The 14,993-nt window shown below is 42.8% G+C and overlaps 1 protein-coding gene across 1 annotated transcript in view; it reads left to right on the top strand.

The window, feature by feature from the left end:
• LRMDA (leucine rich melanocyte differentiation associated) overlaps window positions 1-14,993 on the top strand; it is a 1,038,159-nt gene that overhangs the window by 563,351 nt on the left and 459,815 nt on the right. The window contains exon 3 of the mRNA XM_087431992.1: window positions 6,179-6,305. Coding sequence (XP_087288118.1) covers window positions 6,179-6,305 — 127 coding nt within the window. The remainder of the gene's footprint in view (window positions 1-6,178; window positions 6,306-14,993) is intronic.

Below are 14,993 nucleotides of genomic sequence, written 5' to 3'. Positions count from 1 at the left end.
TACAGTTGGGTCACAATTTAGCTCTGAGCTTCCTGATAGCAAAAGCAAAAAGGGTAACACGATCAGCTACATGCTTTACATTGTCCTAAGGCAAGCAAATACCAGTTCCTCAGAGGTATAATTTGACCAGAATTTCATAGACGTAAGTTTATAAATTTATAAATACAAAGTTTGGAGAATCTTACCTCCCTTTTCAAATAGCTGGAACTGCAAGTACCCATTGCTGGGCTTCTAGCTCCTTACTCATTCTCCATAATTCTTTAGGGATCATATTTAACAGTTTTCTTCGTATTATTAGGTATGGTGCATGACAGCTTCAGACTTGATCCCACTTAGAGTTAACAAACACCTAGTGACAGGTTTTGGATGCAGATCTCTTGTGTTGAATTTTATTCTCTGCAGCTCAGGGATCATCTGTCATGACAAGGGGCTCAATAGGGCTTTGAGGGTGACTTTGACAAATTCCATGTGATAAACTGTCACATGGTATCAGTATACACTGTCTTACAAAGCCCAGAGCCTTTTCCACTGTCTTCTATTTTTTAAAGACATTTTCACCCCCATTGATATACTTATCATATAGACTAGTCGATTTATATTATTATTTGTACATATATCCCTGGCTGTGTGACCTGAATGACAGAAAAATATGTAGAAAATATATATAGCCAACTGTACATATAGTACCTAGTACTATATAGTATATATAATATACTACTATAGTAATATAGTATATTACTGTGTATTCATTATTTATATACTCATTACTATACATATAATATATGTTACTATATAGTATATTACTATAAATATTATAGTATATTACTATATATAATATATATATATATCTCTATATAGATATGTATAACCACTTAAACAGGATATAAAAAGAGTTTTATGGCAGAAAGAAAGAATACCTGTCATGGGGTTAGACGAACAGCCTTTCTAAAAATGTCTGTGCGCCCCTGGGCCATTTTCTGGGACACGAGCAGTCATATCAACTCTCGTGTTCTCTCCTTTCTTCCTTCATTCCCCACATACAGCTCTGTGTTGCCTGTCCTGCCCTTGTAGCTTTGGTCGTGGCCTCTATTGTACATCAGTTTGCAGACATTTCCCAAGGACCTGCTGTGTGCCAGGCAATGCACTTGGCATGGTGGGAGGAGTGTAAGAGAGGTACAAGTTAGTATTCCTGCTCTCAAGGGTAATGTTTAAATTATTAACTGCATTGACCAATCAGAAAGATCCTGGCTGGAGCAGGGTCCTTGAAGGCCGGTGGTGTGGGGGTATTAACTACTCAGTTGCTGAATTGTGGAAAGCAATTGAGGGCTCCATGGAGTGGCCGGGGTGACAGGGAGGGGCACTTGCGGTACTCAGAGCTGCAATTATTTACCAACTAGTAAGGAAGTATTTAGGTAGTATAGTTAACGAGTACTGGTATACGGGTACAGACTCCCTGAACGTCACTTCTGCCTGTTCTCAGACACTTGGCCCCAGGGTAAAGAGGGGGAGGCATTCTGGCCTCTGAAGGAACGTGAACTTAGAGATTGCCCTCCTAGCCCCTGGCCAGCCACCCCAAGGTCTGCTCTTTGTCCTGCCCTTGAGATTCTACTGGCAGCTTTTTTCTCAGCAACTCACAGGCTCGTGGCTGAGCGATAGTCAGTTGGCAAAGAGGTATTGAGCCCACACTGTGTATCTGACAACTCTCCAGGTATTATGGAGGTTACATTGAGATCTCTTCTTGTTGGGGGCTGGGCTGACTGAAATCATCCAGGAAAACCATAATAGAACAGGCAACGGCTGACCCTTGCAGCTCTGCAGGACTAGCCAGTGTGGTAGACATCAGACATATGGGTTAGGTCCTCTAGAATTTCCATGGCTTCCTCATTTTCTTAGTTAAAAACATGTGTATTTAGGTAGATAGAGTGGAGGGAGTAGGTAAAGATCTCAGTGGGGATCTTATTTTCTTAATTGGTTTGAGAACATCTCAATATTTAGTTCTGGATTTGAGGCCAACTATGGTTCCAAAGAGAGACAACATTTCTTTCTTAGGATGTATGGCTAACTGTCTCCCTGTTCCCTGGCATCTCGTGCCAGGCAGAAGTGTCGTCCCTGGTTTAGGCTGGGAGCTGAGGAAAGGTAATTCTTACTGCAGCCTATCCTCCAGGAAAAAGATTGGCAGTTCTTGAACCCGGGGAAGTGGAGGTGTTCTCTGGTGATTTTTTCTGGCTGGATTTTTGCTCGGTAAGGGGTAGAAAGGGATAGTTTCTCTGCCCCAAACCTACCAGCCATGCTCTGGTCCTGGCCCTTCTCCTTCCCCATTCTGACGAGTGGCTAACTTTTGGGGAAAGGATGAAGGCCGCTGAGCGTGTGCCCACCCAGAAGGGATTGGGGTTCAAGGGGCGGCCCCTTTGTGGGGCCTGCTGCCCTGCCTGAGGCCCCTCTCCATAAGGGCTCACAGCCACTGGCCTAGCTTGGAAAGGGCGACAGGCCGCCTGTTTAGTGCTGCTGTTTTTATAAGCTAATGAGGGCAGAGTGTGAGCCACGGGCAATGATACTGGGATATTAACTGTGACAGGAAGCTTGATCATAATTATCTTAACGAAGATAGGGTTAATTACAGTGGAAACTTAAAAGTTCTCTCTGTTTGAATCCGCTGGAGCTGAATGCGTTGTGATGTTTTGTCATTTTGATGTGACTTTGGAAACGGCACTGGGACTCTCCCAGCAGCCGCAGCGGCTCCTCGAGGAGCCCAGCTGGAGCCCTGTGAACGAGGTAACCGAGATGGTACCTGTGGGTGAGATAATGGGAGGCTTTCCTGCTGGTGGAGCGGGAGGCAGGCAGCCTGCAGTGCGCTTCGGAGGTGCTGATTAGGTTTCCAGAGCAAGCCACCTGCCACAGATAGGACCGCACGCCCGGTCTCCCTGCCTGCCCTGGGCAGCTCTTGACTGAGCTGGGAAGACCTCTTTGCAGCTGGCTGTGCCTGCCAAGGTAGCACGTGAAGCCTTGCCCTCCCCCTGCAGCCCCTGCCCATGGCTGACATGCCTGCCTCGCCTTCCAGCCACCCCTCAGACATCTGCAGCCACTGCCAACCAAGCTGGGGAGTAACCCTGGAGTGACGGTCACCCCCTCCACCAGGGCTCTTGGGTCTGAGGTATATTTTGCTGTCCACACACAAGGTTATAGCAGAGAAATTACAGTCCCGTCATCTTTTCCTTATAGCTCCCGTAGCTGTCCCGTTAAACAGCGTAGATCTGTGTGGATCCTTAAAGCCTTTTCTGCCTTGTGATTTTACTTAACATCACATGTCTATTTGCAGGCATCTTGTATATGGGAGTATGAACTCAAAGATTGAGGCAAATGATTTCTTTCCCCTACTCCTTCCAGGAAAACAGCTGCAGCAACAGCAACACAGGAAGTACAATTTTTAAAAAGTAAAAAATAAAGCCATTTTCTAGGTGTGTGTTTATTGGCCTCTGCACACCAGCCAAGCGCAGAAATCCTGTCCTCTCCAGTTTTACCCTTCACTACGCTCTCGGCCTCCTGTCCCTAGTCCCTCAGCTCTGATTCAGCTGATTAAATCACCAAATGCACACCACGCTGATGACACGAAGACAGGGATTTATTAATTAGCAACCCCCCACGTAACACGGTTTTCTTTTAACTGAGCTAATAACATTACATGGCAAAAAGAATCTCAAAACTAGACAGGTGACAGGGGATATGAGCCGGAGCTTCCCAACACCTCTCTGAAGTCTCACTCCGGTATAGAGCTCTGCTCCAGAGCCTGCCCCAAGAGACAGGCTGTCCCTGCGGGCACTCCCTCTAGTGTTCCCAGGCTTTGTCCCTCTTCATGCTGTGTCACTTTGTTTTATGCCTCCCCTGAAGCACTCTTGGAAGGGAGCTTTCTTCTGCTTGCCAGTTGCCAACCATCCGCTGATTCTCATGATAAAAGTATTATATTTGCATAACATAACTCGGGAACAATGTGTATTCGGATGCTGCCTTTGACCAGAGCCCAGCTGATGTTTGTGCACAAAGGACTTATTAGCCATCCATAAGGTGCCCTGATGGGAGGTGGCCTGGACTCCGCTTGTGGTCAACAGGGCCTGGTCCTGAAAAGCACTTTTGGATCATCACTCATGAACCCCCATGGAGGAAGGGACTTCAGCAAAGGTCGAAGTTTCCCTGCAGAAGCCAGACTTACTGGACACCTTTGCACATTTATTCATCTGCCCACCCCCTGCATCCTGAACACCCTCCCCCCACAAGGTCAGGGCTTCCAGAAAAATCAATGGATGAAAGGAGGAAGGAAAAGAAAGAAACCAGCATGTGCTAGTAACTTGTTAGTCCTGTTTCACTGATTCTCCGTAAGATCCTATGAGTGGAAGTAACACAGAGCAAGGGAGTTCAGATGGGTTATTGATATGTCCACATTCACACTACAAGTAAGTGGTGGAGCTGAGGTAGAATCCCAGACCTCCCTGACTACATGTGTGTAAGTGGTGTTTTGCCTCCCTGAAACCTGAGGAAGAAGAGAAAGGAGGAGGAGGATCTGAAACCTGATGATCCTGTGGACCCTTAACCCAAAATGTCTGCGGTATTGCCCTCCTGCTGTGGAGCAGGTAGGGTTGGCTGTAGGAGGAGGCGTGGTCTGGGTGCTGGGCCTGACTGGGACCACCCTGAGGGTCAGGCAGGAATGGGGCATGCTGGTGGAGCTCTGGGCCCAGTGGAGTCTAGGTGTTTAATTAGTTATTCACGATGCATATTACTACCTCCCAAGTATTGACTCCCTATTTTGGACTCCTCTTGGCAGAGGTCCCACAAAGGAGACATGGATGCCTCGAGAAAGCTCTGGTGCTAAAGTTCACACTCACACCAGATGTGCAGGCATTGCACATGCAAGCAGGCGGGTCTGTAATGGAAGTGCTATCAGTAAATGAACAAATAGGGTAGACAACATCTCCCTGATTCGTCACATTTTGTATAATAGCCAGGAGGTCCCACGCGAGTCCGCCCTCTGGTCGATGTTGTAGCTCGGCTGGCAGCCTGTGCAGGCTCAGCACTGCTCTTGGGTCTAGCAGGTGAAGGAGCTGGGAGTATGTGAGTCTGTGTAAGTCCCTCCACCGGGCGGGTGGGCTTTCTTTAACGAACGTCTGTGTGCGCCAGGGCAAGCACGTGCACACAACTGTCCCTCACCCCCTCCACCTGCCAATGCTTCTGAGTCCATAACATTAAGAGTTAACTTTCAGCTAAGAGTATAAACAAGGTTATTTTTCGCTTTCTGATATTTTTTTCCCCAAGCCGGGTACTTAATTCTTTCAGATGCCTGTTTATTTACTGCCTGACATCTACATTGCTTGCACTCGACACTTCTTTCAAAAATAAAGTGAGAAATCCACTTTCCATAAATTAAAACAGTAACTTCAAGCCAGGGGCATTGAAACAGAAATTCCCCCAAACCCTTTCTACTCACGTCCCAAACAAAAACAAAAAGAAACAGCCCTTTCAAACTGGAGTGATCATGTGCTTCCGCAGATGCCTTGCCTTTTGGGGCAGCCACAGGGACACGGGGCAGAGGCAAGTTAAGTGATTAGTAAAGAAAAAAAGCAGAGAGAAAACAAAAGTCAAAGGCGGCAAACAGAGAGAAAGGAAGCCTTCCTGGCCGTTTCCTCTGACTGTGCAGAGGAGAACTGCTAAGAAATGATACTTGAAGTTATATTTATTATTGTAAGAGGGTATGATATTTCTGGGCAGGAATGATGGATGACAACTTAAATTTGTGTCCAGGGAATGAAGGTGAACTGTGACAGAGTTATTTATCTTGGGAATGGAGGTTAGGGTCAGCCGAGGCTGGGTGCCTGAAGGCACAAGACATTGACAAATTTATCCTGCAGGCCGTATCTGAAGCCCTTTGTTTTGGATCCTGGCTACTCACTAAGTGACCCTCATCCTTCATGTTGGCAATGCGTGAAGGATGCGGTGAGTGCCAGCGGCCCCTTCTCCCCTGCCGCCCCCGCCCCAGCTCCTGCTACTAATTCTTGTCATTCACTTTGCTGACAGGCACCAAGCCCAAACTATTCCCAGTCCTGAAAGGGAAGGTTAAAATATTTATTTCGGCTCATAATGGCCTCCCTGATTTAGTGCAGGATCATTTTTCCTGTTGCCTTTGTCATTGCAGGTCACTGGAAGGACTGAGCGCGTTCGGGAGCCTGGAGGAACTCATCTTGGACAACAATCTGCTCGGGGACAACCTCATGTTGCCAGGGTTACCCAGGCTCCATACCTTAACCCTCAACAAGAACCAAATATCCTTGGCTCTGCCCGCTGCCCCCACTCCCTGCCCAGCCCCACAGTGGTCCCTTCTCGCATGCCACCCCCCCCCTCCCCCGCCCCACACAAATACCTGCGAAATGTCAAATGAGTTTTATGTGTCAGCTAAATTAAAGTATGTGAAATACAGTCCATGGGCAGACAAAGTGTTCTGTCTTCTGGCACTCGGGACACTTCAGAGTAATTTATTATAGGTCATTCATAAATGAAATGCACCATTATATCTTCCTGTTGCTCCATTTTAGTGTAGAGATCTAAGTTATGGCTGTGAAGAAATCTTTTTAATAGATAAAAATAGAGAAAGAAAATAATGTCACTGCTGCCGAGAAGGCGAAGCCGGGTTCTGTCGGCTTGTGCTTGTGTGTGAGAGCGACCTCTGGTGGGAAGTAAGGGGTAATGCCGCTAAGCAAACCTGGCCTTCACGGAGGTTTCTGGAAGGCTCTGCTGCAGACTTGGGGAAGAGTTCTGGCTGAGGAGAGGGGGGAAGGGGCTAAGGTGGAAGGTAAGTGTGAAGCTCAGGCCTGGCTCTGCCCTCCGTGGTGTTTTGATGAGAGAGGCCTAGAGGAGCAGTTCTAGTATATGGCTTCTCCTTAAGTCGGTGGGGACCTAGCCAGCCTGGGATGAGACTCAGAGGGACTAATTGCTCTGGATTCTGTAGTGAGGCTGAGAATGGAGTCAGAACCTTTATGCAGCATAAGGCACGTAGCTCCAACATGTTAGAGTTATGCCTCACCATGCCACCGCAATGCCAGTTCGCTGAGGCAGGGAATTTTGTCAGTTTCATTACCTCCTGTATCCTTCAACCTAGAATAATGCCTGGCACAGAGTTGAGGTTCAGTAAATGTTTGTGGTATGAAGGAATGAATCATGATCATCTGCTGTTCTTTATTGAGCACTCCAATGAATCAGGCACTGTGCTGGGTAGCTTTAAGTGTATTATTTTGCATTCTTACCAAACCCTGTGAGAAGGGTGTGGTTTCTCCACTTACCTAGATGAGGAAAGAGGTGACATATAGATCCACAGCCAAACATTTAACAAGATGCTAGGTCTTGGATTCAGTCTCAACTGTGGCTGTATTGGAAGTTCCTTCCATTCTGCTGTGTTGCTTCAGACTTGAAATCCAATCACCTTGTTTGATTGATGGAACATTTGAGACCTGGAGTGGCTTAATAACTTGTTGGTATTCACATGGTAAGTTAGAAATAGAAAAGAGATCAGGGCATTTTTCCCTAGAGTATGAAATAAAACCAGATACATATGTAAAGTTTAACACATATATATGTGTATGTCAGCTTTAAGAATGATTTGCAGAATCATTTATTAGCCACTGTTTATACTTCAAGTCATAAGTTAGTATTTTCTTTATTCAGTAAAATATGCTACTTGTGACCATTATTAATTGGCACTTTAATAGAAGTAGAAGGAGAAGGCCTACAAGTATCAGTCTTTATTGTAATGAATGTTGATGGATTTTTTCCTCTCCTATCCTTTGGTCAACCAAGTTTCCTAGTCATTGAAGAATTATTACAATCAGTGTGTCTTATGGCTTCCTTGGCTGTCTTAGGTGATCAGTTGAATGATACTCTCAAATCAATCAAGAACAGAAGGATTATTAGGTTAGAATTTGAATAATATGGTTTCTTCTTTGGGATACGAGCCAATGCTCGTATCCTGTGTCCAACATCGCTGCACAGTGTTGGAGTCCTTGGATTTGGCCAAGTTCGTGAGTCAGCTTAGTCATGTTTAGCGGTGTGGTCATGGACAAATCATCCTCTCAGAACCGAAATGCAAGCTCATTTCAGCACCAGCCTGAACAAAACAATTAAAAGAAGGGCACACCAACTGTGAGAGAACATCATTTCATGCAATCCCAGTCTGCAGATGAACTAGTGGGTGATTTTTTTTTTTCTTTTTTTGGTTAACCACTGATTTGTGTAATAATCAATCAATGAAACATATTTGTTGGATACCCGTGTCCAAAATAGGTAGGTTATAGTATTGCTTTCCTCCATTACCACTGATAGTTGAAGAGACATTGAGTAAATATTGATGATTGACAGATTACCTGATTAGTCTAATTAGGTTAGACTAATAAGTAAGATTCTGCTTCATGTGAATTTACTAAGCATTATTGTCTCCCATTTTAGAGGATTCCTTTTCGTAACCTAGCACAGAATATGCTGAAAATGCACAGGAATCCACTCTAGATATTATTTATTATTTATTCAATTTATTTAAACTGAAAAAATAAAAGTTCACCCATTTCTCCCACCCCCCAGCTCCCACCTTTGGCAACCACCAATCTGTTCTCTGTATATGTGAGCTTTTTTTTTTTTTTTTAAGGTTCCACATATAAGAGAAACATACAGTATTTGTCTTTCTCTGTCTGACTTATTTTATTTAGCATAATGCCCTCAGGGTCCATCTGTGTTGTTGCAAATGGCAAGATTTCATTCTTTTTTGTGGCTGAATAATATTACTGTGTGTGTGTGTGTGTGTATACACCAAAATTTCTTTATTCATCCATCAATGGAAACTTAGGTTGTTTCCCTGTCTTGGCTACTGTAAATAATGCTGCAATGAACCTGGGAGTGCGTATATCTTGTTGAATTAGTGTTTTGGTTTTCTTCAAATAAATACCCAGAAATGGAATTGCTGGATCTTATGGTAGTTCTATTTTTAATTTTTTGAGGAACCTCCATACTGTTTTCTGTGGTGACTGCACCAATTTACATCCCAACCAACAGTGCATAAGGGTTTCCTTTTCTCCACATCCTCACCCAACACATTATTCCTTGTCTTTTTTTTTTTTTGAGGAAGATCGGCCCTGAGCTAACATCTGCCAATCCTCCTCTTTTTGCTGAGGAAGACTGGCCCTGGGCTAACATCCATGCCCATCTTCCTCCACTTTATATGGGACACCTCCACAGCATGGCTTGACAAGCAGTGCGTCGATGCGCGCCCAGGATCCGAACCAGCGAACCTCGGGCCGCCATAGCGCAGCGCGCGCACTTAACTGCTTGCGCCACTGGGCCGGCCCCCCTTGTCTTTTTGATAATAGCTATTCTAACAGGTACAAGGTGATAGCTTATTGTGTTTTTTTTCTTTAATTTTTTTTTTCGAGGAAGATTGGCCCTGCACTAACGTCTGTTGCCAATCTGAAGACCTCTTTTTTTTTCTTTTTTCTCCCCAAAGCCCCAGTACATAGTTGTATATCATAGTTGTAGAGTTGTAGCTCTTCTAGATGAGATGCCGCCTCAGCGTGGCTTGATGAGCGGTGAGTAGGTCCATGCCCAGGATCCGAACCTGCCAACCCTGGGCTGCCAAAGTGGAACGTGTGAACTTAACCACTACGCCACCAGGCTGGCCCTTATTGTGGTTTTGATTTGCATTTCCCTGATGATTAGTGATGTTGAGCATCTTTTTATGTACCTGTTGGCCATTGATATGTCTTTTTTGGAAAAATATCTATTCAGGTCTGCCCATTTTTTAATTGATTTGTTCTTTTGCTGTTGAGTTCTTTATATATTTTAGATACTAGTCCCTTATCAGATGTATGATTTGCAACTATTTTCTCCTATTCAGTAGGTTGTCTTTTCATTTTGTTGATGGTTTCCTTTGCTGTGCAGAATGTTTGGAATAAGTTGGACTGGATGATGGTTTTATTCTCAGTGTTGCTATTACTAAAGATTAGCAGGCCTCTTGGCTCTACAGTGCTGAGGGGTTTGCTTTGTGTTTGGCTGAGTCCTTTCCCTGTTCCTTGCCTCAGCGTCTCCAATCTGTAATGCTGAGGGAGTAATGCTAATGGCCTGGGAGAGACCAAAGCAGAAGGCAATGTGTAGCTATAAAGGTGGCCGATTATGTCACTGGCTGTTGTAGGATACTTTATTATCAGTAGGTACAAAAGATAATAGTTGTCTCTCTCAGGAAGCGGCATGCCTTCTTCTTTCTCCTCTTCTTTACTGGTATGATCAGGAAGATTGGCTTACTTTCCCCACATGCTTGACCCAGAAGTCATAGAATGAAAGGCAGGGAAAAGCAGCAGTGACGCTACATGCCATCCTCTTAATCTAATACCTTCTGACTCCACAATTTGAGCCACTGACTCTCCTACCTACTTGTGAAAATACCCCAGCTCTCCAACAATTACTAGGTTCCATATTGCTATTGCTATTCCTTGAAATGCCTTAGACTTGGGCCCTATCAGTGTGATAATATTTCTGACATGCATGTGCAAATCAAAATGAGATAATATGTCATGTAGACTGTTCTGTTAGCATTCAAAAATTCTATGTCACGATAAGCTCTAGTTGAAATCCTCACAGTGGTTGTCAATGCTGCCCTTTGACCTGGAGCTGAGAACAGAAGGAGGGTACGTGCCCATTCTCACCTGGGAAACAGCTTCGGACCTCTGCAACTGGACATGACACCAGGAGACTCCCCTCCTCCCTCATGCTCCAAACTTTCAAGGCAAGATGTTGCTTTGATCTTGGGCTCTCCGCAGAAAATCTCCCTTGGCAAGCCTAGCCATGACAGCTGGGCTCCACGATGGCAACTTTCTGTAGACAACACTGAAAAAGAATCTGAACGGCAAGTACTCAGGAGAAGACTTGATGAAGGAAACCAGGTGTGTGCTGAGAATCCAGCTGGAGAGAGTTGGAACTGTGCCAGATAGCTTCAAATTTTAAAAAAGGAAGAAAAAAAAAAAACACCCTTAGGATAATCCCTGAAAGTGTCTCCACTGCGGTGGTCTTGGTTAGCCAGGGACACCAAGTTCCCTCCGCTGATTGCCTCTGGTTAATTTTCTATGCAACTTGACAAAAAGGAATGTGACAAGTTCTATCTCAGAGCTTGCAAGCAGGCAAGACAGGGCTATGCTCATCCTTGCCGGCCCAGGAGACCAAGAAACCAATTAAAACTCCTTCCTGAATTTTATCTTTCACTGGTGATATCAACATAATGATGATGTTCTGGTCCAGAGCATCCATGGAGTAGGTGCTAGTGATTCCTAACTGGTGTGGATTTAGGGGAGACCACCTGGCTCAGCCCGATCGACCATTTAGCGGGTAGTTGAAAGGCTTAGTTAGGAAAGTGGAATAGCTTCTGCCACACAAAATATCCTAAATGAGGCAGGCTCCAAGAATTCCAAGGAATCTAGACTTCCTTAGATTCATTGGCACAGGATGACTGAAGATTTCTGAAGCTTGCAGGCCCTTTGCCCAAGAAATTCTCCTGATCAGGACATTCAAATGAGTCCACATCTCCACAGCTTCCTGCTCCGGGGCAGATCCAGATTTTGAGGAGTGTGAAACTCACATAAGTTGAGGAGGCCCTCTTAAAGGCAAAGACTAAATTTTGAATGCAAAATTAGGTGTGAAGATGAATGTTTATTTGGAATAAAAAAAAATCAAAGCAAGTTAAAAATTTGAGTTGAGAAATACACATATGAAAATATTTAGAAAGGTAACAAACATTTTATACTAGACATGCCTGTGTAAAAACTTCTTTCCAACTTTTCTGCAAATTCCTTTATAATTTCATTATGTGATTAAATTTTGTAATTTTTAAAAAATTTTTTGTTTATTGCAGTAACATTGGTTTATAACATTGTATAAATTTCAGGTACATCGTTATACTTCTATTTCTGCATAGATTACATCATGTTCACCACCCAGAGACTAATTACAACCCATCACCACACACATGTGCCTAATTATCCCTTTTTCCCTCCTCCTTCCCCCCGTCCCCTCTAGTAACCACCAATCCAATCTCTGTCTCTATATGTTTATTTGTTGTTGTTATTATCTACTACTTAATGAGTGAGATCATACTGTATTTGATCTTCTCCCTCTGACTTATTTCATTTTGCATAATACCCTCAGTGTCCATCCAAGTTGTCACAAATGGCTGGATTTCATCGTTTCTTATGGCTGAGTAGTATTCCATTGTGTATATATACCACATCTTCCTTATCCATTCGTCCCTTGACGGGCACTTAGGTTGCTTCCAAGTCTTGGCTATTGTGAAGAACGCTGCAATGATCACAGGGGTGCATGTATCTTTATGCATTGGTGTTTTTAAGTTCTTTGGATAAATACCCAGCAGCGGAATAGCTGGATCATATGGTAGTTCTATCCTTAATTTTTTGAGGAATCTCCATGCGGTTTTCCATAGTGGCTGCACCAGTTTGGACTCCCACCAGCAGCAGTGTATGAGAGTTCCCTTCTCTCCACATCCTCTCCAACACTTGTTGTTTCCTGTCTTGTTAATTATAGCCATTCTGATGGGCATGAGGTGATATCTCATTGTAGTTTTGATTTGCATTTCCTTGATAGTTAATGATGTTGAACATATTTTCATGTGTCTGTTGGCCATCTGTGTATCTTCTTTGGAGAAATGTCTGTTCATGTCTTTTGCCCATTTTTGAATTTGGTTGTTAGTTTTTTTGTTGTTGAGATGCATGAGTTCTTTATATATTTTGGAGATTACCCCTTATCAGATGTGTGGTTTGCAAATATCTTTTCCCAATTGTTAGGTTGTCTTTTTGTTTTGTTGATGGTTTCCTTTGCTGTGCAGAAGCTTTTTAGTTTGATGTAGTCCCATTTGTTTATTTTGTCTATTGTTTCTCTTGCCAGGTCAGACATGGTGCTTGAAAATATGTTGCTAAGACCGATGTCGAAGAGCATACTGCCTATGTTTTCTTCTAGAAGTTTCATAGTTTCAGGTCTTACATTCAAGTCTTTAATCCATTTGGAGTTAATTTTTGTGTATGGTGTAAGGTAAGGGTCTACTTTCACTTTTTTGCATATGGCTGTCCAGTTTTCCCAACACCGTTTGTTGAAGAGACTTTCTTTTCTCCATTGTATGTTCTTGGCTCCTTTGTCAAAGATTAGCTGTCCATAGATGTGTGGGTTTATTTCTGGGCTTTCGATTCTATTCCATTGATCTGTGTGTCTGTTTTTGTGCCAGTACCATGCTGTTTTGGTTACTATAGCTTTGTAGTATATTTTGAAATCAGGGAGTGTGATACCTCCAGGTTTGTTCTTTTTTCTCAGGATTCCTTTAGCTATTCGGGGTCTTTTGTTGTTCCATATAAATTTTAGGATTCTTTGTTCTATTTCTGTGAAAAATGTTGTTGGAACTTTGATAGGGATTGCATTGAATCTGTAGATTGCTTTAGGAAGTATGGACATCTTAACTATGTTAATTCTTCCAATCCAAGAGCACGAAATATCTTTCCATTTCTTTGTGTCTTCTTCGGTTTCTTTCAGCAATGTTTTATAGTTTTCGGTGTACAGATCTTTCACCTCTTTGGTTAAGTTTATTCCTAGGTATTTTATTCTTTTTGTTGCAATTGTAAATGGGATGGTATTCTTAATTTCTCTTTCTGCTACTTCGTTGTTAGTGTACAGAAATGCAACTGATTTTTGTATGTTGATTTTGTATCCTGCAACTTTACCATATTCGTTTATTACTTCTAAAAGTTTTCTGGTGGATTCTTTAGGGTTTTCTATATATAAAATCATGTCATCTGCAAATAGTGACAGTTTCACTGCTTCCTTTCCAATTTGGATCCCTTTTATTTCTTTTTCTTGCCTGATTGCTCTGGGTAGGACTTCCAATACTATGTTAAATAGGAGTGGTGAGAGTAGGCATCCTTGTCTGGTTCCTGTTCTTAGAGGGATAGGTTTCAGTTTTTCACCATTGAGGATGATATTAGCTGTGGGTTTGTCATATATGGCCTTTATTATATCGAGGTACTTTCCTTCTGTCCCCGTTTTATTCAGAGTTTTTATCATAAATGGATGCTGTATCTTGTCAAATGCTTTCTCTGCATCCATTGAGATGATCATGTGATTTTTATTCATTTTATTAATGTGGTGTATTATGTTGATTGATTTGCGAATGTTGAACCATGCCTGCATACCTGGAATAAATCCCACTTGATCATGGTGTATAATCTTTTTAATGTATGGTTGTAGGCAATTTGCTAGTATTTTGTTGAGGATTTTTGCATCGATGTTCATCAGTGATATTGACCTATAATTTTCTTTTTTTGTGTTGTCCTTGTCTGGTTTTGGTATCAGGGTAATGTCAGCTTCGTAGAATGAGTTAGGGAGCTTCCCCCCCTCCTCAATTTTTTGGAAGAGTTTGAGAAGGATAGGTATTAAGTCTTCTTTGAATGTTTGGTAGAATTCACCAGGGAAGCCATCTGGTCCTGGACTTTTATTTTTGGGGAGATTTTTTATTACAGTTTTGATCTCCTTACTGGTGAGTGGTCTATTCAAATTCTCTATTTCTTCTTGATCCAGTTTTGGAAGGTTGTATGATTCTAAGAATTTATCCATTTCTTCCAGATTGTCGAATTGGTTGGCATGTAGCTTTTCATAGTATTCTATTATAATCTTTCGTATTTCTGAGGTGTCTGTTGTAATTTCTCCTCTTTCATTTCTGATATTACTTATTTGTGCCTTCTCTCTTTTTTTCTTGGTGAGTCTAGCTAAAGGTTTGTCAATTTTGTTTATCTTTTCAAAGAACCAGCTCTTGGTTTTTTAAAATTTTTTCTATTGTTTTTATAGTCTCTATTTCATTTATTTCTGCTCTGATTTTTATTATTTCCCTTCTTCTACTGATTTTGGGCTTTGTTTGTTCTTCTTTTTCC

This window comes from Ceratotherium simum, chromosome 6 (assembly GCF_057802395.1).
Source record: "Ceratotherium simum simum isolate JZ-2026a chromosome 6, ASM5780239v1, whole genome shotgun sequence".
In the NCBI taxonomy this organism is placed as follows: domain Eukaryota; kingdom Metazoa; phylum Chordata; class Mammalia; order Perissodactyla; family Rhinocerotidae; genus Ceratotherium; species Ceratotherium simum.
The sequence above is the reverse complement of the archived record's forward strand: the minus strand, read 5'-3'. Positions and strand labels throughout refer to the sequence as shown.